General features: G+C 39.8%; 1 protein-coding gene across 1 annotated transcript in view; it reads right to left on the reverse strand.

Annotated features, from left to right (window-relative positions):
* LAMA1 (laminin subunit alpha 1) overlaps window positions 1-25,569 on the reverse strand; it is a 163,393-nt gene that overhangs the window by 95,072 nt on the left and 42,752 nt on the right. The window contains exons 2-7 of the mRNA XM_007062321.3: window positions 21,229-21,399; window positions 20,776-20,888; window positions 9,266-9,508; window positions 7,113-7,292; window positions 2,319-2,408; window positions 934-1,051 (exon numbers count right to left, since the gene is read on the reverse strand). Coding sequence (XP_007062383.3) covers window positions 934-1,051; window positions 2,319-2,408; window positions 7,113-7,292; window positions 9,266-9,508; window positions 20,776-20,888; window positions 21,229-21,399 — 915 coding nt within the window. The remainder of the gene's footprint in view (window positions 1-933; window positions 1,052-2,318; window positions 2,409-7,112; window positions 7,293-9,265; window positions 9,509-20,775; window positions 20,889-21,228; window positions 21,400-25,569) is intronic.

Raw genomic sequence — 25,569 nt, forward strand, 5'->3', positions numbered from 1 at the left:
AACATTTTTTTTTAGTGGTGTTCTGTAGCTCACATTAACCCAACCCTATCGCCCCTTAGTGACATGTGTAATTACTAGTAAGTGTTCTTACATCTTTAGCATTCTACTTTACTGAAGACTATCAGCTTAATTCCTCTCCTCACTTATACCAGTGACTAATGCCACTGAAGTCACTAGAGCTATACCAGTGTAAAACATATTTAAGTGAGGGGAGACTTGGGCCTGTATACTAATAAAATATTCTACATCTCTAAATGCAGTTAGTCTCTAAAGGTTCTACTAGCCGGGCTGCTTCAACTGGAAAATGAACTATGCCTAATAGGCTCCTAAATGTCTGTGGCTTGCTCCAGGCATTAAAGATGTGAAGTAAGAAAATGTGGCTAACAAATCTTAGCAATGTGTGCCAATAGGCAACTATTGGGAGAGCCTATGCCATTTTATCAGACATTCAGCACAGTTTGCAATTTATTGGCCATTTAGATTGCTTTTTCAGAGTCTTCATGTTGTAAGAATGACTATGTTTAACTAAGACTGAATTAGGAATTTAACAATATTTAAGCAACAAGCAGCAGCCATAATTAGCAATGTGAAAGTGTTAAATTTCATTGTAGCACAGTCAAACACTAAGTCTCTTCTGTCTGATCATCTACGAATGTCATTTCCGCAGCCTCAACATTACTATTGATCTATCGTATCTAATAAAATATTATTATTTCAAAGGAAATCCAAATTATTATCATCTTATGATTTTTGACCATACCTTCCACTTCTGGTGTGTGGTTTGTTTGTTTTTTCACTTTAAGAAAACTACTATTTCTAGTACCTGATCTAGTCATTCCATTGATTTCAGTGGGAACTGGATTAGGTCGTTATTGAACAAAACTGTCAAGATTTACGGACCCATTAAGCACCCCAACTTTTGTAACTACTTACTCTCACATTTGTTGCCAGCAGAAATAGTTCCTGGTCTCCATTGATTTTGATGGTAACCAGGGCAACACTCATTACAACTCTCTCCGCATGTATTATGTTCACACTGGCATTGCAGTTTCTAAAAAAGAAATTGTAGAAATTAAAAAAATAGGCCATTTACCAAGGTCCTGAAAACTCAACCAAGTGACTAATATCAAATCTACTCTACCACAGAATTTTAAATACCACAACTGTTTTGCAATTTTATAGACGTGCTAGAACCCAGTCCTGCTACCTTTATTGATGTGAGAGGCCCTTCCTCAGGTATGTATCCTATCGGAGCAAGTCCTATCACTCTGCCATGTGAGAGCTACAGGAACATGTCTTTAGTGCCTTTGCTACACTCAAAAGCATTGTTTAAATTTAGGCTCTTCCTAACTTCACTTCCAAACAAAGTGCATTACCTGAGAACAGTAGGTTTAGATAGTGAAGGGAAGAAAATTACAGCAAGTAGACAGAATGAAGAATAAAAGCACATATTATAGGCCTGAATTTACAGCCATTTACTCAGAGGAGTAGTTCTACAGAGTTCAGCATGAGTAAAGATTGCAAAACTTGGCCTGTAGCATATATATATATATAGCTTCACTCAAAGGAACCTTAAGATTAAATATGAAGTAATATTATCAGTGAACATTTTCTCTGTTGAAATTCCATACATGTGATTATCCAGCTGTATCAAAAAGTGAGCGGAAGAAGAGGACAAAAGGGAAAACATCTATATCTGCACTTATTGTATTAACACCAATTCAAATTTTCTGTAGAAAATATGAAACAAGAGAACTGTGCTGGAGGGTAATTCTGCCCCTCATTTGTTCAAATGAACTGATGCAAAGTTATTAACTGGAGTGTCCTTCCCTATATGTACCTGAGGCTGGATTCTGTAAGTGTTCCTTTCATTGAACTCCCACTGAAGTCAATGAGAGTTCTACCCACAAAGTATTTAAAGGATCAAACATTAAGGGCTCAATCCTGCAAAGATTTAACCTGCGTAATTTTACTCATGTGGGTATTCCCATCAAAATCATGAGACTACTTACATGTGTAAAGTGCATAAGTATTTGCAGGATCAAGCTTTTAGGCCTCATTTCTGCAAGGTACTTAAGTGTGTGCCTAACTTTAATCACACTATTACTCCCATTGATGTCAATCAGACAATTCACGGCTTTAAGTGAGGGCATGCTTAAAGTTAGGAACCTGCTTTAAATACCTGCTGAATCGAGGCCAGAATTTATATATGTTCCTTTCGATTTTCCCCACAATATCTTTCTCTCTCTCTCTGTGCAAAGAACTAAACTTTTTATTCAAAAGACTGTTTTGTGAAAATAAAAATAATTAAAGCATACCTTTGTGGTTTCATCCAGTGGGCAGCTTCGAGCATGGCCATAGCAAATACACATGCCACCAACAGAGATATCCTTTATTGAATAGTAATACTGGACAAAAGTAAGGTTGAAAAGGAAGTGAGTTGGAAACATTTCAGGTTTCTCTTAAATTCCAAAGGACAATAAAATATCAATATTGTATTGATCTGAGAACAGATATGTTCCAAACAATTTGACATTGGATATCTGAAACCTGGGCAAGCTTGCCATTTTGCAAATTTTTACATCTTTTTCCCTGTAGTCTTTATTAAATTAAGAGACAAATTCTAATTATGGATAAGCATGCACAACTCCTTGATTTCAGTGGTTATTTGCACTTGTGCCTTAGCCAGAATATGACTTCAAAAATCCACTTTTGCCATGCGGGATGTCAGATGACCTAACAGAATGTTTTCTGGGTAGCAACATAGCAACCTGTAGACTTGAATTTTAATTTAATTTAAATCCTGGCATTGTATGTTCTCAGAACTGGGGATTCCCACTTTCATTCAAAACCTGCTCATGAACTTTCCTCACACAAGCTCTGAGCTGCTAGTTTTGATGTACTGTATTGCTCTGCTCAAATGTTTAGCTTAAGGAACAGTAGGACAGCGAAGTACCAGATGCTGTGTGTGATGATGTGTATAAGCCCCATGTATCTGGACAGCAGGGAAGGGATTAATTTTCAGAACAAGAAAGAGGCAGGATATGATGCAGCTGGGTTCAATTACAGCTTCAGTGTAAGCACGTTTGGCAGGCACTTCACAGGGATTGTGAACAAGGTCTTTCCAAGAGTTCTGGGGACAGGGTTCAAGACACTCAAGTCTAAGGCCCCTAGAGGCTGCTGGGACAGACGCAGTAGGTGCTCTGTGTGTACAGACCAGTTTACTGACAGGTTTTTTTGATTCTCTGAAAGGAGCTGGAGCAAGCTAGCTCCTTTTCTTCTTTCTTTCTTTGGTCTGATCTGCAGAAAGGCCTCAGTGACTTCAGTTGAACAGAGACTCCTTACACTATAAGGGGACAGTATACCTCTATAGTCTATGGCCTAAATACCAACGCTAGGAGCCTGGGTAATAAACAAGAGGAATTGGAATTGCTCATTTATTATCTTAAATTCGATCTAATTGGTATTACTGAAATCTGGTGAGATGATTCACACAATTGGTATGTTAAAATCAATGGTTGTAACTGTTCAGGGATTATTGAGTGAGCAAAAGGCGGGGGCTTTTAGTCAAAAATAGCATTACCTGTTTCTGAGTCACTGATCACTCAAAAAAAATAATGTTGAATGAGTATGGATCAATATCTTAACAGCTAAAGCACAAGGATATTAGGTGGTATCTGCTAAAGACCACCAAATCATACTCGGGAACGGGATGACCGCTCCTTATGCACCTATTTATAACGTGTAGGAGAAAAAAAGTGTGAGATCATAGCAGACTTCATCTGGAGTGACATATGCTGGAGGTCTCAAGCTGCGAATACTAAACACCCTGGGAATTTCTAAACATTATAAATGACAATTTCCTAACTCAGAAAGTATTGCAGCCAACATGGTGGAATGCTCTGTTAGACCTTGTCCTAAGATAAAGAGGAACAGAACTAAAAATTAGTGGCAGCTTAGGTACAAGTGATCATGACTTGATCACATTTGTAATGTGCAAACAGAATCAAGTCCAGACCAGTAATACATATACTTGGTGCTTTAATCGGGCCAATTTCACAAAGGTGAAAACAATTATGAGTCAAGCTGGGAGGAAGAATTTAATCAGGAAAATGTGAATGATAATTGAGAACCATTTAAGAACACTTTATTAGATGCCCTAAAAGCTACAATCCCACAACCGAGAGAAAAGGCTGTGCTGGTTAAAAAACCAACCTGATTTAGAGGGGGAAAAAATATATTATATATAACAAATAGAAGAAAGGGAAAGTGGATAGTAATGAATATAAATCAGAAGTTAGGAATTGTAGAAAATAGAAAAGGGAAACAAAGGAACACATGGAGAAACTTATGGCCAGCAGAGTTAAGGACAAGAAGAAGATTTTTAAATACATTAGCAACAAAAAGAATTCTGACAATGCAACTGAGCCATTATTAGATGGAAATGGTAGAATTATAAACAATAATACAGAAAAGCCAAAAGTGTTCAATAAATATTTCTGTTCTGTATTTGAGGTAAAACCAGATGATATAGTTTCTTCATACGGTAAGATATCACTCTTTCAATTCCACTAGTATCCCTGGAAGATGTTAAACAGAAGCTACTAAAGTCAGACATTTTAAAATCAGCAGATCCTGATAACTTGCATCCAAGAATTTTAAAACAGCTGGATGAGTAGTTTACTGGACAGCTACTGTTGATTTTCAGTAGGTCTTGGACCACTGGGAAAGTTCCAGAAGACTGGAAGAAACCTAATGTGACAATTTTTAAAAAGGGTAAACAGGATGACTCAGGTTTATAGGCCTCTCAGCCTGACATCAATCCCAGGCAAGACAATAGAGCAACTGATACGGGACTCAATTAATAAAGAATTAAAGGCGGGTAATTTAATTAATGCAAATTAGTATGAGTTTATGAAAAATAGATCCTGTCAAATTAACTTGATATATTTCTGATGAGATTTCAAGTTTGGTTGATAAAGATAACGTGTTAATGTAATATATTTAGACTTCTATAAGACATTTGACTTGGTACTGGGCAACATTTTGATTAAAAGACAAGAAAGCCATAAAATTAACATGGCATGCACAAAATGGATAAAAATCTGGCTAAATGACATGTCTTAAAATGTAATTGTATACAGGGAAGCATCATCAAGCAGGTGTGTTTCCAGTGGGGTCGTGCAGGGATCAGTTCTCAGCCCTACTCAATTTAACATTTTTATCAGTGACCACAAAGAAAACATAAAATCGTCACTGATAAAGATTACAGATGACACAAAAATTGGAAGGAATGGTAAATAATGAAGAGGACACATCACTGATTCAAAGCGATCTGGTTCACTTGGTAAACTGGGTGCAAGCAAACAATCTGCATTTTAATATGGTTAAATGTAAATGTATACATCTGGAACAAAGAATATAGGCCATGCTTAGAGGACGGGGGGCTCTTTCTTGGGGAGCAGTGACTCTGAAAAAGATTTGGGGGTTGTGGTGGATAATCAGCTGACCATGATCTCCCACTGTGAGCTAAAGAGTTAATGTGATCCTGGGATGGATAAACAGGAGTATCTTAAGTAGCAGTAAAGAGGTTATTTTACCTCTATATTGTCATTGATGTGGCCACTGATGGAATACTGTGTCCAGTTCTGATGCCCACTATTCAGATGTTGATAAATTGGAGAAAGTTCAGAGAAGACCCATGAGAATGATTAAAGGATTAGAAAACCTGCCTTGTGATATACTCAGAGAGCTCAGTCTAATTAGGTTAAAAAAAGCAAAGGTTCAGGGATGACTTGATTACTGTCTATAAGTACCTACATGGGGAAAAATATTTGATAATGGGCTCTTCAGTTTAGCAGAGAAAGGTAAAACATGATTCCATGGCTGCAAGTTGAAGCTAGACAAATTCAGACTGGAAATAAGGCATAATATTTAATGGTGCGAGCAATTAACCAATGGAACAATTTACCAAGGTCATAATCTCAATTTTTAAATCAGGATTGGATGCTTTTCTAAAAGATATGCTCTAGGAATTATTTTGGGGGCTGTTCTATGGCTTGTGTTATACAGGAGGTCAGACTAGCTGACCACAATGGCCCCTTCTGTCCCTGGAATGTTTGGATCTATTAAAAAGCAAGGGGACACACACACAAAGATTCCCCTTTGAATTCAGGTTTAAAGTCTGGTGATATTTTTAAAGGGAGAGATCCTGTTTATTAGAGATACTCTCCACATTCCCCTCCCCTCAACAGATGAGGCCCTCCATGCTGTATAGTCACACAAACAATCAAAAGACTTTAGCAAGTGAATACATTAAATCATTGATGTTTTACCCAATGTGTCATGGTCAAGTAAAGAAGGGGAACAAACAACTAAATTATAAAGAAGAAAGGGACTCACTGGTTAATTTGTGTAGTACTGCATCTAGTTAAACTTCACAGGCAGCGTGCCCTAGTCAGTGAACTTACTCTTGGCTGTGTCCCTGACTCCCTGTGAGGTCTTGAGCAAGTCACTTCAACCTCTTTGTGTCTCAGGGAAGTGTAAAATAGGGATGTTGTGAGGATCAGATAATATTTCCAAGTTCTATATAAATGGTATATATTAATATTAATAAATACCCTTGGGCTTAAAGACAAGTTGGCAAAAGGATCCATCCACTAGACAGCATTGTAATTGACACCAGGTTACTGTTTTCAAGTAATATATTTCATGTATCAACACATTAGCAACTGAAATACTTAATACACCAAAAATTACTGTACACTAACATGAAATGTAACTCATATATTTACTTTTTGCCTAAAGTGACATTTTCATCTAATAAATCACATATTTACCTTTGCTGATGAAATGTTAGCAATGCTACCTCATGGTTAGTAGCTAAATGGCAATTCATCTGAAGGAAAAAAACAACTTTGAAAAATCTTTCTTTGGAACAGCTGTCCCCTGCAGGCAATCTAGTAACATTACAGAGAAGGCAACGTTTACTTAACAACCTCATGAAACCTTACTTATCGTGAATGTTGAGGTTCAAGTCCTTCATCAAGACGGACAGTATTTAGCCTTTACTGTCCAGTGTGGTGAACAATAGATACAAAAGATCAGCTTACCCTTCTGGTAACAATGGGATCAAGGTCTTTAGGATCATGGTGGCTAAGAGTCATGAGGTCAGCATTAAGGGTTCTAATACGTTGCAGGCGAAGACGGATGTATCGTGCAGAGGTAAATTCCAATAGCGTTTGCGAAGGATCATCAGCACTAGGTCTACCATTGATCAATGAAGTGTGAATCTAGAGAGAGGGACTGACTTCACTATATGCTTAATTATAACCCAGTTATGATAAAAAAAAAACATCTTTCTATCAATACTTAAAAACCCACAAACAAAATGGGGTTATTGGATACAATGTATCAGAGATATCAAATCAATTCTGCATTCTGTTCGCAATTTCAGTATTAATAATATTAACTGCCTGATTTATGAGTCACATCCTCCTGGAACCACCATTCCCAGAATCCAATGTCTATAGGGCACTTGTGGTGGGACTTCTGCAGGGTCAAAAGAAAGGGGTGGGAGAAGGAGCATGCTGAAGATCATTCCTTGCCTTCTATGCACTAGTCTGGATCTACTAGATCTGGGACGCTTCTGCTCACAGATGTGGAAGACACTCTGACAATGAGAAAGGAGTACAGAATTTATCCCTCACAGAATGTCTCTTGTGCAATTTGTAAAGATTTATATGGTAAGATGTAAAACTAGCTGTTCACTTTTTCATAACTAATTTGGTTTATTAGCTGTGTTCTCTTTATACGTATATTTCCTCATACACAGAGGTTTTTTCTCCTATATTTTCTCTTTTATTTATATTTTTAGTTTTGTCTAATGCAGCAAAAAATGTTTCAACAGAAAAAAAATTTAAATAATATTTTAAAAAAATATTACTTCTGTAATAAGGGAATATATGGGCTTTCTGACAACCTAGCCCACCAATTAAAGTTTCTCGGTGTGTCCAGAGTAACAGCCGTGTTAGTCTCTATTCGCAAAAAGAAAAGGAGTACTTGTGGCACCTTAGAGACTAACCAATTTATTTGAGCATAAGCTTTCATGAAAGTACAAGTACTCCTTTTCTTTTTGCGAATACAGACTAACACGGCTGTTACTCTGGACACACCGAGAAACTTTAATTGGTGGGCTAAGTTATCAGAAAGCCCATATATTCCCTTATTACAGAAGTACTATTTTTTTAAAATAGTATTTAAATTTTTTTTCTGTTGAAACATTTTTTGCTGCATTAGACAAAACTAAATTGGTTAGTCTCTAAGGTGCCACAAGTACTCCTTTTCTTTTTTCGGTGTGTCCAGTTTACCCATTCTGAACAGCCCTATGATAAATACTTGATTCAAATATGCTTGACTTAAAATCACCCAAGGCTCATCAGGTTTTCTTTCACTGTGGGGGCCAAAACTGGGATTTCAAATGTGAAAAAGGCAATGTTTGTAACACTTCAATCCTTAATTGTGCGTACTCCAATTTTATTTTAATCTAGAAGATTAGAAGAGAATTTACTGGTTTCTACTAAACAAAGGGTTATTAGCAACCTCCATAGGCCAAGACTGGGTTTATTACCACATAAGGAGGACTTGTCACAATAGACTAACCACCGATTTTAATGCATCATTTCATTATGTTGCTGCCTCTCTGAAATAAATTACATAAGTACCATGAATAGTCTTGGTTAAAGAAAGAACAATCAACAGTGAGCCTGCACAATGCATAGCTCTTTTAATTATGCTCTGTCCCTGAAACAATGCCAGGGCTTGTTTTCCAATTCCAGCTGTGCAGAGCAGAGCATTTCAGACAGCATTTGCAGCTTTATCTTACAAAACCAGGTGCTCCTACTAAATAAGAGATGTTCTTTTTTAAATTAAACACCTGGATGTACATAAAGTCTCTATGCTTTATTCTTTCAAGATGAAGTACCTAATTCACAATTAGTAGCCATAATCAAATTATGTGAAGAGAGACAACAAAGAGTTTATAACTAGAATACACAGAGCCAAAGATATTTTTTCTTAACATTGTTTTAAGTTGTTATATTGGTAAATGAAACAGAGATACTATCATTAAAGGCATCATAACAATCCAGAGCATCTGACAATGCTGGAAGGCATAAATTGTGCAACTGTAATTTAAAATTTCTGAAACTTGCAATTAGTCCTCATTCATGCTCACAAATGACAAGTGCAAAAACAGACAGCATACCTCTCCATGTTCTAATGGAACTAGCCTGGAATAATAAGAGGTGCAGATCACTTCGTCATCTCTCTTGTAAGTAGGAGGCCCAAGTCTTGGTGTTACATTATAACGAGTTAAGCACTCTGTGTCACTAATTGCATAATACTGCCATGGTTTGAACTCTGTGCCATCCACTGAACGTTCCAAAATCCAGTTTCCAGGTCGGGGAGCATTAGCAGCTTTGATTATGACATATGCAACTTGAAAGACCTAAACAAAATTCAAGCAGAAACTTTTAACACTTGATACTACCATAAAAAATAAGCACCAGGTGATCAATTTGGTTGTGAAATGAACATTTTAAGAAGTTTATGTATTTTGCCTTGGGATTCAGTAACATTTGCTAGGAGCAACTTTGAATAAAGCTTTCAGTACAAATATTTGACAAAAACCAACACAATTTGTCATTGGTTTTACGAGAAGTGCGAATCACTTTGTTGCAAAATTCTAATATCTGACCCATGCAGAAAGTGACCAGATATATTTATTGCATCATTTTATGATACTGAGTTGAAATATTTTTTTGATCCATAGTAGCTCAGGAATAGCTGGATATGTTTCTCTCAGCTTTGGTGGCATCCACTCTCTACAGTGAATTTTTCTGAGCATATGCAGATGGGACACCATTATTTTAAATTTGTCTGGTGACAATAATCCACTCAGTAAAAAGTGTTTACGCTGTTCAGTTTTTAAAGCCCTGTATGGAAGCTCTTCTGTGCATTTCCTCCAAAATATTTTCATCCTATGGTGCATCTACAGATATATTACAGTAGATGTGAAGTCATTTATGCAATATCCTTATCTAAACAGAAGCACTGAAAGGTAGATAAATAAGATTGTAAAGTACAAGATGAGCAATACACATATGGCATCATGCCCCTACTCAGACTAAGAATGGCAAATCGTTATAGATTTTGCATCTTAGTTTGAACTATTTCTTACGGGTTTATACTCAAAGCCAGATCCTCAGATGCACTACAGCAGCATTCAGCACACTTGAGAGAAAGGAGGGGAAGGGGAGAGGTGGCTTTTTATACCACCTTTCCAGCCCTCAATCCTGTGGGCTGCCAGGAGCCAAACCAGTCCCCAGTGCAAGTTAGAGCAGGCTTACAGCTAACTTGTGCCAATGGATAACGGCTCCAAAGGATCCACTCCGTCAGCCAGGATCACTAAGTACATCGGGTCTAGTTCCACCGCACCCTGCTCACACCACAGTACTTCCATCACCCCTCTTCCACTCAGAATACAGCCTAAATGCATTAATGCATAAATTAAGTTTTTAAAGGTTGATGAGATAGTTGCCAATAGTTTAATGTTCTCTCTATGTTACAAAGTCACAGTAAGACAGAAAAAAAAATGTTATTTAATCACTATGTGGGCAATTTAGTCAACTGCTTTTGAACACTGCCCCCACTCCCAAAATGTTTTTCAGGTGCCTCTCTCTCTCTCTCATATATCTATATTTGGTTGGAGTGGGGGGTGTGGGAGAGAAAATAATTTTGGCCAAAATGGAGCAGTTCATACCCGCCAATGCTAAACTAGTAATAAAACAAATTTGATCACGTTTGCTTTGGGTGTGAATATCTTCTTATACCTTGATACCCACTGGACCTGATTCTTTTCTCCTGCACACCAGTTTTACTCTTTGGGCCAGATACTCATCAGGTGTAAATAAGCATACTTTCACTGGCTTCAGTGGAGCTTAAGATGCTATTTTGCGCCAACAAAGAATCTGGCCCACTGACTTCAGTGGAGTTAATTGTGATTTGCATTGGTGTCAGCAAGAAGAGAACCAGGATCATGGCTCATAATTAGTAAGAGAAAAATCTATAGGGTTTTAAACCCTCTCTACTACAGTACAGTTTTAAAAACCAAACAAAGTCAGTGATTACCAAGAATATAAGGCTCTATATAAGAATATAAGGCTTCTAGTCCATTGAAGGGTCCCATTTGAAAATGTTATTTGCTACCAACAGGCTCCTTCCGTGAAAATCATATACTAACATCTCCTTTCAGCATGCAAGGGAACGGAAATTGAGCAGAAGCTGAATTGGGCAACTTCAGTGTTCCATACACAACAGCCTGATACTGATCACACACTGATTTTATCCTAATATAATGGACATCAGTGGAGTTACACCTGGTGTATGTAAAAGGAGAATCAGGGGTATTAGCACTTAAGTCCTTGTCTGCTCCAACTTAAGTCCATAGGAGTTTTGCCATTTATTTCAGTGGGTACAGTATAAGTCCCTGAAAGGGAATTTTTGATCACTTTAGAAGACAAACAAAACTTCAAGGGTTTTGTGGACTTATCCTGAGAGTTGCAGAGCATCCACAACTCCCTTTGAAGTCAATTAAGTTGCTCCAATGAGTAAAGGCTGTAGATTGGACCCCAAATTTGTCTGTAACTATAAAAAATGATATTCACTCCCTTTGCTTTACTTGAAACCCAATATACTTTTCTTTTTACTCACTGTTGGCTATAGTCAACTAAACTGCCTCTTTGCTTATTACACAGTTGGCTGAACAACAAATGAACTACTTTTGATTACACAGGGTTTTTTCTAAACCTGTTATAGTCTCGCCAAACTGCAGCTGATGTGGCTAGTTTTAAATCCAGTTTCAACAAGCAACAATAACAAGTTACCCTTCATCACACACTAACTGCAGTCACTGCGATGGGAATGAAAATAAATAATATTACAAGAATATACAAGTTTAATCTATTTTGATTATGAAGTTTCTTGAGGGGGCTCAGTCAAACAAAGGAATTTTCACAGGGGTTATGAACTTATATTGTTCACTCTAATAAAGTGCATGTTATTTAAAGTCAACACTTTGAAACGTGGCAGCTGATTTTGGGTGCCATACTTGAGACCTCACGGGCCTGCTTTTCACAGGTCCTGAGTGCCCAGAAGTCCAATTGACATCCATAAGAGCTTAGGATGTTTGACACCTCTGAAAATCAGGCACAAGACATCTAAAGTTGGGCATCCAAAAATGGAAGTACCACAAAAAAACTGGATGGTTTTGAAAACGTGGTTGCATATGCAGAGTCAGCCTATGTGTTCCTCTCCCAATCTTTCTCCATTGGAGCATATGGGTTACACTACATGTAAACACATAGTGTAATCCACATACCTTCTGGGTGTGGTGTTCTGCCCTATCTAGTGGCACCGAGACCCCTGAGAGAGAGAGAGAAAAAATGGGTCTGCTCTAAAGCCTTAGCTAAGAGGCAGTTGACTTTCCGCTCACGTGATAGAGGCTCATGCACTAAGCTCTAGAGGTCCCAGGTTTGAGCCCACCTGCCAATGACCGAGGTCTGTCAGTATTACAAGTGTGGGCTCATCCAGGACTTCAACTGGGAAGTCTCTGAAGCTCAGGGCGTGCTTCCTCAGCTAGGGGAAGTATGTAACCCACACACCTCCTGGGTGTGGTGTTCTGCCCCATCTAGTGGCACAGAGACCGCTTAGCAAGAGAGATAAAGTGAGTCTGTTCTACAGCCTTACCTAACAGCCAGTTGGCTTTTAGGTCACGCACTAAGCTCCAAAGGCCCCAGGTTCGATCCCTACCGCCGATGACCGGAGTCTGTCGGTGTTACCATAGCACTTAAATAAATAATGCTATGGCCTGTCCCCTGCCCTGCCCTCACCTCTATTCTGTCTTCCTAAGTGAATTCAGAGGACACAAAACATCAACAACACAGGAAAACTTGGCCGCTTTTTAAAAATAGATTTTTAACTGAATTCTTAATGAGAAATATTTTTATTAAATATTGTAACAGAATGCAATGCCATACTGTACATTTTTATACCATCTTGATATTTATATATCTTTGCTTCTTAAAATATGATAACCAAGGGCAGGAGTGCTCCTGCTACCCCTGTCTGCATCGAGAGGCTGCCTCCATAGCACTGTTTCCCCCTCACTGAAACTCTGTGGATGCCTCTCCACTGGGGATTCATAGAGAAGGGATGACACAAATTTTTCAAGTTAAGGCTGACTCAGGGGACGGGCCACACTCTGAACCACCACCCAGATTTGAAATCTATCTGAGAGTTAATACAGATCCAGCTGCTATTGAGCAGTCATGAGACATCCAGTCATTGCCGCATAGTTCCTATAGAGGCTGTGCTGCCAGGGAGAAGCATGAATGAAGCATCACACAGACACATTCATCTATATGGACATCTTCAGTGTTCACAGATGTGTGTGGTCCCATCCCTGCAGAACCTCAACATCCAGAGGCTTGTGAGGCCTGAGGCTCTCTAGTCTCTGCAAACACTCCCCACTCCCAACTTGAGTGGCTACTATACTGCAAACTCTGTAAAATGAAAAAAGAAAAGGAGTACTTGTGGCACCTTAGAGACTAACCAATTTATCTGAACTCACGAAAGCTTATGCTCAAATAAATTGGTTAGTCTCTAAGGTGCCACAAGTACTCCTTTTCTTTTTGTGAATACAGACTAACACGGCTGTTACTCTGAAACCTGTAAAATGAAAATAATTTTATACAATTCTCAGAATATTTTCCAGCAAGATTTTTTTATTTTATTAACTCTTACGGTTAACAACACTGCTGGTGATTTACAAGCTTCCCCACATACCCTTTCAATCATTCTGGGTCTACTAATGTCTCATGATAAACTAGTTTGCACAGCTGTGCTGTGAGAGCTAATCATTTGCGCATTTTAATTTGACTTTGCAACTTTCCCAGAACTGATTTCCTCACTGGACTACAAGGGTAAAAAGGGCAAGCCAAAGTAACTTAGTGATCCCCAGGCAACTATGGATTGGAAAGTGTCATTTTACATGCATTCAGGACCCAGGGCAAAGACCAAACAAATAACCTTGTACTAAAAAGAGTCACAAGTTTGTAGGTGCAAGAAGCCCTAAGGACCTTATCACTTAATTCTGTTTTGTTTAGCAATTCTCCAAAATTGCCAGCAACTGTTGGTATTATTTGTTTCCCTAAACACAGACCCAGCTGGATGAGGTGCATTTTCATTCTTTAAACAGAATTATTGCCATTTTTAAACTAAAAAGTAAACTTTTACCAACCTAATCCTCAGGCAATTTTGCACATTCCACAGCTCAAGAGAGTGAGAGACTAATTGGACTGGCAATAGCCAATGCAGCAGATGCTATTTGAACTTCCTCCAGAGATTTTTGCCATTGCGCTAAAATCCTGACTTGTTCCTTTCTCTGCAAATTTAGCTCCAGGCCTCTATTGAATAAGAACTCCCAGTGGTGCAGTAGTTTTCTGATTTGCATAAATGGAGACTACTGCAAAAAGAGGCCACAAAGCCCTATTTCTTTTGTAACCAAAAGTACTTGAGCCCCACTAACCAGAAATGAAAGACTAGTATAAAAGATTAATCTAACCTGGGCAATTCTGATGTCCCCAAATTTCAGGAGTGTTCTATTGGTTATATAAACAGGGACCAGTTGGAAAGTTCAAATCTACTTCCTAATCCAAACTTCACCAGATTGTGCCAATTCACTCCCAAAAAGTGAATATTAAGACACTCTACTGAATTTCAGGATCTTATTAACTGTCCTTTTGCATATCCTGCTAAAACCACAGTAGTGTGATGCCTACCACATAATGCACAAGACTGCACAATAAATGAGCCCTGAAGTATGCACTCGATTTTGCAGACTGGTTCCTACTAGTCTTAATAAGTTACTTTAAATCTTCCCTTCAGGGTAAGAGCACAGAAACATGTACCTTGAAACTCCAAAAAAGGCAATTTAGAAAAGAGAATAGTATATTTTTCAAAATGCCTTGAAAAGGCTTGTGGTTAAAAGATATACAAAGAGCAACAATGCTATGCTTTTTTACTGCATGGCAAAATCCACTCTTCTTAGTGTTGTAAGTACAACTAAACCTTGTTACCAGAAAAGTCTGTTATGCTTAAGATTCAGACTTTACTTGCAAAAAAATCTAAACTAAATGTATGCAAACTTTTAACAAACAGAAAGTGCTGGGAGACATTCCTAGCATCAGCCTGTACCCTTCAATATTTGTTTCAGAAACTATGATCGTTTCAGGCTCCTATAAGAAACTCAGAAACCCATGAAGGAGTGCTTTCTGGTTTTTACTCAAAGAAGTTAAAGTGACATTATAGTATGATGTAATCTCAATCCAAAAGAGATTCTAAATTCCTGAATTAGCTTTGTTTTACAATATTGATCCTTCAGTTGATTTCAATCAACAAATGTTCTAAATAACGATAAGGGCAAACACCACACATCTGTTAAAAGAGTCCACCAGTTTTAAAGCAACATAAAGATTCAGGAGGTCTCTTGGTTTTTGGTACTGTTTCTCTCCCTCTCTGTGTGAAACTTGCAAGCTGCTAATTGTGTTAGTACATCCTAAAATGGAGTCTGTTCTCAAAGTAATACTTTGTAACAACAGAAACAGCACACAGAGACTCCCCGCCTTTTTGTTGTATTTATCTCGCTTTGTTAAGAATTGTGATTAAAATAGAGATAGACGATGTATGTGGATGGATGCTTGGTGTGGATAATAACTGAATGATCAAGGAGGTGCCAGCCTAAGAATCCAGTGTCCATCAGCCGAAGAAGGCGTCAAGTGGAAGTAACCAGAGGACCCCCGGAGGGCAGACTGCAATCCACCCAACAGCCTCAAGGTTGGGAGAACCAAAGAACAAGATAACATCTGGCAGCTAGGAGCCGTCAGGAATGTGCCATCTGCTGATTGATTCAGCAACAGCATGATGAAGGAATTCCCATAGACTGGCACAGGAAGAAATTCCTATAAAAATTGACTCTAGAAAGTCAGAACTTTGGGGTCCGATTCTGCAAACCAACTTCCAGGAGCATCAGATGAGCATCTGACAAGGCCCTGCTCCCTCCTCATGTCCAGGCCACCTGGCCAGTGGCTTGGCATAAGCAACTCTAAGGCTGGTAACTATGGCCTGGTCTACACGGGGGGGCAGAATCAATCTAAGATACACAACTTCAGCTACGAGAATAGCCATACATATGTATATATCTATAGACATATAAAGCATCATACAGCTGGGTCCTGACAGGCTGAGAGATATGCCATAATACTGTGTACCTAGTTTTATGATCCATGTTGCGTACTGATGTTTTATAAAGTACCCACTTGGCCAGCCCTACAAAATGCTTAACTTTTTCTGCATGTAAAAAAGAGATTCCAAAAAGTCAAAGACCTAACAAACAATATAACCATCTTATTAGCCAGCACTCTTCTTTTAACTAGCATCTATCACCCTGCTGTTCTGCCCAGCTGTGTCTGGACTACAAAAACATAGGTGAAAGCTAGAACATAGTTGATTTTTATTTCTGCTTCCTGGAAGCTCTCACCAATAGAACCCAGTGAACACATGGCAGCAAAACCTCAGCTGGTGTCAACTGACCTCAGTGGACCGATCACAATTTACATCAGCTGCCCCAGCGTTGAGGAAGAGTGGTGTATAGCATGCCTCAACACTAGGCTATACACCAGGGGTGGGCAAACTTTTTGGCCTGAGGGGCGGGTAGGGAAGTCTGTGCCTCCCCAAACAGCCTGGTCCCCACCCCCTATCCGCCCCCTCCCACTTCCTGCACCCTGACTTCCCCCCTCAGAACCCCTGACCCATCCAAATCCCCTGCTCCTTGTCCCCTGACTGCCCCCCCCCGGATCCCACCCCCTATCCAACCCTCCCTGCTCCCTGTACCCTGATTGCCTTTATTAAGGTTTATAAAATAACAGAATGGATGATAAATAACAGTTATTCACATCACAAAACACTTAAGTTTTGTAAACAAAAATAAACTGAAACTAATTTAAGATAAAAAGAAAAGGAGTACTTGTGGCACCTTAGAGACTAACCAATTTATTTGAGCATGAGCTTTCGTGAGCTACAGCTCACTTCATCGGATGCATACTGTGGAAACTACAGAAGACATTATATACACAGAGACCATGAAACAATACCTCCTCCCACTCTGGGGTGGGAGGAGGTATTGTTTCATGGTCTCTGTGTATATAATGTCTTCTGCAGTTTCCACAGTGGGAGGAGGTATTGTTTCATGGTTTCTGTGTATATAATGTCTTCTGCAGTTTCCACAGTATGCATCCGATGAAGTGAGCTGTAGCTCACGAAAGCTCATGCTCAAATAAATTGGTTAGTCTCTAATGTGCCACAAGTACTCCTTTTCTTTTTGCGAATACAGACTAACACGGCTGTTACTCTGAAACCTGTAATTTAAGATATGGGAGATATATGGCACAAATCTTGGAATCTAAAGAAAGTAACTGACAGTACTGATACTAACTAGAGAGCAATGTACATAGTTACAGACATTGATTCTTCATAACACTTTGAAATATTCATTAAAATAGAAAATGCAAAATAGTATTAGAGAATATTTCTAATCCATTCACAATCAACCTTTAGAAATAAACATTTACCAAAAATCCCTAAAATTATTCATGCATGCATTAAGTTTCCTTTGTTACCCTTTACTTGCACTGACTTGCTCAGTATTAACATTCTGAGCAAATCAACAAATCAGTGCTCTAATAACTCATTGACCCCAAGCAATCTTTATTAACCAAAATCCTTCCTTGTGGAGTAGTAATTTACATGCATGTTACATAGCCCTAAATGTCTTTTCTGTTTCCAGTGTTCTAAGGAAACACAGAGGAAAGGCTTCTCAGAGGAGAAACTTCTCAAACCAAATTAACGAATCTGAGCATGTATCAGAAGAGAAAAGATATGTATTTGAGGCACCATCAATAGTGCATAGACCAGGGAGAATAAAGGAGTAAGAGGGCAGGTCAGCTGGTCTGTTTTCAGAGTACAAATATTATGGGAAAGCCATTTGGCAGAGTATTATGGGAGGACAAAAAGCTAAGACCCCCTTCTGCTACTTCCTTCCTGTTTACAAACCAAACACAATGCAAACTAGGCAAATAACAAGAAATTCCCATCTAAATACTCTGTAGCTGACAAAAGATATTCTGCGATTATGTTTCCACAATGCTGTGCTGCTTCCTAATTAAACAGAAAACTAAATTCTAGCTCAGCCCTTGCTTCTTTTTAAAGCATCTCAGACAAAGCTTCTATTTCAAAGCTTTCTATTTCAAAACTGCATTGCATAATGGTCCAGAGAGTCCTGGCAAAACCTTGTTAACAACTGTAATTCACAAATCTGCATTTTGTCAATGAGCAGAATTTCTCCATGATTTTAGACGTGTTCTAGTGTTACCAACCCACCTTGTGGTGTTAAGGATCAGTGAGCCCTGATTTTCAAAGAACTTATGTCGGGCAATGAAAAGGTTCATTGACGACTGATACATTTTACACACACTCTCAGAAGCACATTTTTTAAAAAATAACCAACTGTTCCTTGAAATTGGTTTTCTCATGTTTTTTGTGGAGACCTGTCATGCAACCAAGCCCTCTGGACAAGCTGGCAAAAGGTTCATCGAGCCTCAGACCTAGGAGAGGTGCAGGAGACAGGGCCGGCTCTAGGATTTTTGCCACCCCAAGCTAAAAAAATTTTGACCGCCCCCGGTTTTTTTTGTGCCACCCTCCCACCCCCGGCTCCGCCCCAACTCCGCCCCTTCCCGTCCCCTTCCCCAAATCCCTGGCACCACCTCCTCCCCTGGGCATGCCGCATTTCCCCCCCACGCATTGCTTCCTGCAGCTCCCCCCCCCGCACAACCCCTTGCCCTCGCTAACCTCCACTCCACCTTCTCCCCTGAACACGCCGCCGCTCCGCTTCTCCCCCCTTCCTCTCAGGCAAGGGAGGGGCAGCGCGTTCAGGGGAGCAGGCGGAGCGGAGGTGGGTGAAGGCGGGAGGGAACGCAGGAAGTAATGGTGGGGGGTAGAGGAACCACTCCCCGCCCCAGCTCACCTCCACTCCACCACCACCGCCTCCCCCGAGCACGCCGCCACTCGGCTTCTCCTCCCTCCCTCCCAGGCTTGCTGCGCGAAATGGCAACCCTGGGAGGGAGGGGGGAGAAGTGGGGTGGCAGCAGCAGCGCGCTCGGGGGAGCAGGTGGAGGCGGAGTGGAGGCGAGCTGGGGCGGCGGGGGCACATTTCGAGGGGCAGCATGGCCAGCGCCGGAATGCCGCCCCTAGAAATGAGCCGCCCCAAGCACCTGCTTGGTTTGCTGGTGCCTAGAGCCGGCCCTAGCAGGGCGGGAACCTGGCAGCATGACTCCAAGCTGCATTGTAAGAAAACCACCGAGCCAGTGCCAAGGAACTATCTTCACCACCTATCTTCACTGGTCTCCTGTGATTTCCCCAGATTCTGTGGGTTTGGTTGGGTGGGCACAGGACCATTGCTCATTAATCAAGGGTATAAGCCCTAGGCCCCAAAACAATTTGTGGGGAAACTCCACAATGGACTCTCCCAGAGTTTTCTTCTCTGGAGTTCCCTCCTGAGTAGAAGATGATCAAAGCCAATACCAGTAGAAGCAGCAAAAACTGGAAAATAAGCCCTCTTTTACCCTATGGTTCAGCATCAGAGCTTAATGGGATCATTTAAAGGCTAAAGTTAAGGGTAGGCAATTTTTTTTACCAAAAAAAAAACGGGGGAAAGGAGGGGCAGGCGGGCAAAAAAATTGCCATAAGCTATGTTAGTGAAATATTAAGTTGCAAAGTAAGACCAGAGTCAATTAATCCAAAAGCTATGGTTCTGACAGCAGTGTTAACTCAGTCCCATCGCATGTGTGTATCATTTTTTATTCCTGAGAATTCATCCATGAAAAGTTGTGTATTTGCATGTTTAGTTGCTCTGGGAAACATGACTTTGAACTTCTTGTTAACAATTACATTGTATTACCACATTTTGGTATTTAATGTAAATAAGCTCAAAGACAGAAACAATATGAAAAAGTTGTCATAAATTAGATAAATTTAAAATAACTGAAAAGTTTACTTTCTGAGAACTATTAAATAATAATTGATTTATGTTCAGTTATTCTCAAAGCCAAAGTCACTCTCTAACTTACTTACTTCCTCCAAAATACAGTACCTTGATTATTGTACTTACTGCAGATCAAAGGCTGCATATTGCACTCTGTTATCTTACAATCGCCTCCAAGCACTTTTTGGCTAGATCTTACTCCAAAACATTTACTCCCTTTATTAAAATATCCCATGTTCATCAAGGGAGAGTATATGTTTTGGTAAACAGACAATTTAATTCCCATTTCAACCCCGACTAAAATTTCCAACAGCATCATTGTCAAAGTAATATGCTTTTAAACAAATTGATTGACTGACAAAACATGGTTGTTTAAATTAAATAGACTGATCCATCAGATCTTACATTCATCTAAAGGCTGTAATGACTGTATAGTACCTATTCATAATTAATTGTTAATTGTCTGGGTCCCTAAAAACTATCAAGTACAGCTGCAATCATTTTTATTAGGCTTATGTCACATAGAAAATAAATTCTTTTACACATCTGGTATTACCCACCTGTCTTAGATCCAGGGTGATGGTGACCCAGTGGTATTCCCTCCCATTCTGAATGCTGGGACTTTGCCACCAGTTATTCGTACCATCGATAGCATTGGAGATAGGGTGCTGTTCTGTTTTTAAATAACAAAAAAAATTCTCTTAAGAATAAATGTCATTATCTTATTTTTTCTTAGTATTTTTAAGCTGCATGCTGAATATTTTTCTCCTCATAACAATCATCCATAAAGCATGTATAGGGTGAAATTGACCCCTGTGCAGAAAATCACTATTAGGACTATCCTCAGGGCTTAAGTGGTACTTCAGCCTCATGCTGGCAGTCTGCACAAAGGTCAATTCCATCCACAATGATACAGACCAACATTAATAAGTATTCATGGCAGATATGTACCTTACACACAGACCTGTGAAAGTGTGGAAAGGGACCAAAAAGATATAACATCACAAACTTGCCTTTGGGGTTAGCACTGTTGTGGTCGCACACCCTGCACTGTGCATTGCGTAGAGGTCGGCCCGGCACATGTTCCACAAGTTTGCAGAACATCTCTGGTCCCTTCTCACCACAGGTGGCATTGGTGTTGATATGAGCATGGCTAGCCAGATTTAAAATAGCAGGAAACAAACCTTAAAAAACAAAAATGAATACCAAGCATATAATAAGACGATTGATTAAAACAAAAATGGTTGGCTACATGTGGTCATATGGGGTTTCACAGCAAATGTCTGCCTCACCATGTATGTCCTAGAGCAGTGGTTCTCAGAGTGTGGGTCAGGACTCCAAAGTGGGTGCAACTAGCTAGCTAGCTTAGACTTGCTGGGCTTGGGGCTGAAGCCCGAGACCCACCGCCCGGGGCCAAAGCCTGAAGGATTCAGCCCCAGGCGGTGGGGCTCAGATTACAGCCCCCTGGCTGGGGCTGAAGCTCTTAGGCTTCAGCTTTGATCCCTTCCCCACCCAGGGAAGTGGGGCTCGGGCTTTGGCTTTGGCTTCCCCACCCATGGCAATGGGAATCAGGCAGACTCAGGCTTCGGTCCCCCCTCCTGGGGTCCTGTCATAATTTTTGTTGTCAGAAGGGGGTCATGGTACAATGAAGTTTGAGAATCCTTGTCCTAGAGTTTGGAAAATGGAAAAGATATGTTGAGAATAAGTTACCTTTATGAAATGAATTCTGCATTGTCTTACAGATAGTGTAAGAGTGCAATAGCATTATCATTCCATGTCATATCTGGATCACCATTGAAGAATAAAATAGTTATTTTTAAGGGCAGAAACTGAAACCTATTTTCACAGTATAAACAAATGAAATCCAGGAGGCAAATTTAAAGTGCCTAGGCATGGAAGACTTACATAACTGGTACCCCATTTCTGTGGAAGGTGACCTTTAATTGGAATTCATAGATGCAGAAATACTAGTGACTTGGGCAATGTACTTTGAACCTCGAAGCTTTATTCGAGCTCCTATACATCCCCCTAAAGATTGAATTTTAGGCCCTGGTTCTCTGCTCTTCTGCAGCCCTATAAAGCATAAGGAGGATTCTTCATATGTTGCCTCCCATCTTCTGCAGTTTGTGGCATAGTAGTAGAATGGCACGTTTGGAAAGAGAGAAGGTATTAGCTGGAATGCAGTGAGTTCCAGCTATTCTGGGCCCAAGAAATTGTAAATGAGTGGTAAACAATGGTTTACACTGTGACCATCTTGCTTCAGAACAGACCATTGATATGAATGGGGACAGTTTGCACCACTCATTTATTCCTTCCACTCAGAACAAGGCCCCTGGACAAGTTGTCTGCGTGAGATAAAGGGGTAATTGTTAGTTTGAAGGTAATAGAGGATCATTAACCATAATCCAATCACTAGAGGGGGACAGAGACCAACTTCGTACACAGCAAAACAGTGTAACAACTGATATTTGAAAAGTTACCATCCCCAAATTAATAGCTAATAATTTTTTTTTCTAATGAAATCTTAAACTCTTCAGAAAACCAAAGGTCACTATAGTAGTGCTGGTATGGAGGTGGGTGGCTAAATCTAACCTCTGCTGTTATAGCACAATTATCCTTGTAACAGGCATGCTGTCCCTTTAAGGCAGGCTACAATATCATGACCCTATTTCCTGTTCAGCACAGAACCAAAGCATTTGAGGGTTTATAATTCCCAGAGGCAATGTAAAATGTATGAGAATTTGAGAATGAGAATAATAGGACACTACAATGAACAATACTGGGAAGAGTGCAGATATAAGAACAGGGTGCTTATTTGTATAAGAACTAAGCGACCAGGTGGGTACTGGGATCTGCCATGAGCTTTTTTACTGAGAGACTAGGAAAGAGTTTGGAGCACTAGGAAAATGGCTTGGGAAAACCTAGGGAGAGGGACTGGACATGCAGACAGATGGCTGAATATGATACCATGAGGAGGAGGTATTATTTTGGCTAGAACCTGAAGGCCAGAAAGAGCTAACTCCTTAGAGGGCAATTAAGGGACTGTGGCAGAGTTAGAAAAGAGCCTTGGTGGAAGAAAAGTGGCAGAGAGTTGGTGACTAGACCTGATGCTATTTCATGGCTGAGGGCCCTAAGGCTGGAGTTTAGATGGTTTAACACACCTTTGGATTCTGAGAGGTATTGCTTTTGTACCCTAGTAATGGGAAAAATAGATAGACCCTTGGGGAATGCCTATGACCTTGGAAAAAGACAGGGTGAAGGATCTGAACTCTTGTTAGACTGGAAGAAGTAGATTTTTGGTGTAGCTGGAGGGTTAAACTACGCTCCCAGCAAGAAAACTGAAAAAGTAGCTACATCTGACAGAGAGAAGGTAAGTCACTGTTACAGCCCCTTAGTTCCTTTTTTCTGTTTTCCAACTTTTCTCTATAAAATGTACTCAAGCAAACTAAACTCACTTCAAGGTGATAATACTGTTTGTGATAATACTGTTTGTGTTTATCAGGCTGAGATTTGCAAGTTGCTCCCTTTCCCCTGCAGACGTTAAAATCAGAAGTAACTTTGGGAAAGAGAAACAATTCTGGAGTTCAAGGCTGTGTTTAAAGATTAAAAATGATGGGCCACAACTAAGACCCTACTCCCAGATCAGATATGGCATATTAAAAGTGCCAGAAGCAATCATGTCTTTACTGCTGTACCAGAGAGGCTATTTCTGAGGCTGGTCCTGAAGGGATTTTTTTTTCCAGTTATAAAGAATTAAATTCATGATTATTTCAATAAAAATAATTTCAATTGTATTCCCAATAACATATGCCTTCTTTCATTCGTTTCTCAAGTTTCTTCAGCACGTATGAGGAAAGCTTTTAATAGCAGTGTTTTGGTTTTCTAAGGCAGAGCTAAATATGACTGCAATTTAACCAAAGAGTCTTTGTATGGTAATTACACTCCCATGAAAAGCCTGAAGGAACTATTTTAGTTCAGTTTAAATCTTAACTTCAGCTCAAAATGTGGCAAAATCCTAATGTTTTGAAACACAATCTGAACAGTGATCAATGTGTTTTCAACTGTATTGTATTCAAAACATTAAAGAGGACGGGAGGGAGAGGAGCTACAAGCTGAATCAAACATAGTCCTTACTTCTTGTTCTCATTAGATGTTTTAATCGGCAGCAGATGGTTATTTCTGTAACACTGAAAATTTGTCAGTCTTAATGATATCGTTGCATGCCATGTGCTGAATATGGTCCTGATCCTCCTCTCACTTACTCTGCTTTTACTCCTGAGTTACTGGTATAAGCATAAGAAGAATATGCCCTTCCTTTTATTTTTTTCCTGAGAAATAGAGATGGAGCCTATATGGATGAGGCGAGAGGATTAGACAAATATTCCTCATTTACATCATTTTCCAGTAATCAGAAGTCTCTAGCATTCAGTATTTGCTGTCAATCACTTAGGCTTCCCAATATCAGCCAGCCTTCATCAGCTTTCTGTCACCTCCAGGGTCATTCATTACACTGGCTACAATTACATGTGACACAACCTACCCGCAATGACCTCCATCCACAGCTTAAATCCATGGATTTGTGCCAAGGAAAAAGTAAGGCACTAAAGAGAGGTGCTGTGTGAAAATTTCATTCCAAAACCTCAAGTCACATTAGGATTGAGTTCAAAAACTGTAGCAAAGCAGTGTTTCAGCTGAACCTCTTCCAGCCCTCCCCCATTCCTCCTAAGCAAACATTTCACTGGTTTCAGAGCCATAATTACACTGATAATGAAACTTGTGACAGTTGATCACATGGTGGGTCTTTCTGAAGATACAAACAGAGTAACAGAGCTAAAGTTGTTGTTTAGCAAATGACCCAGGGTTTGATCCTGCAAGATGCTGAGCATTCGCAACTCCCAATGGGCCAAATTAATCTCTGGTTATCCTTCAAGCCAATGAAGTTAAACTATAGATACATTTGGCCACTGGCAATTTGGTGGGAGTTGAAGGAATTTAGGAATTGCTCCGTAGTCAGCAAAGTCAAGCCCTCCATGAGTACAAATCAATCAAAACCACATATGAGTTTCACAGCTTTATATTAGAATGTTCCGTTCTAAGTTAAAGTGTTCTTGTGCTACTCAGTGTGATGAGTTCAAGAACTCTCTCCCACCCCTACTCTGCCAAAAAAAAATCAGTGAAATATGCCATTGTTTACAGTCTTGGGGGCAGGTAGATGCTCTCAGAACTAGAGAGCCCAATAAAGGCAAAAGGGTAACTTTGAAGTCACATCACTCTACAGCATCTAAGGCACCATAAGATAACTGAGCGTCTGGAGAAAGATACTGTGTTTCATAAAAGTAAACCAGTCTGCAACT

This window comes from Chelonia mydas, chromosome 2 (genome assembly GCF_015237465.2).
Source record: "Chelonia mydas isolate rCheMyd1 chromosome 2, rCheMyd1.pri.v2, whole genome shotgun sequence".
Taxonomy (NCBI): Eukaryota; Metazoa; Chordata; order Testudines; family Cheloniidae; genus Chelonia; species Chelonia mydas.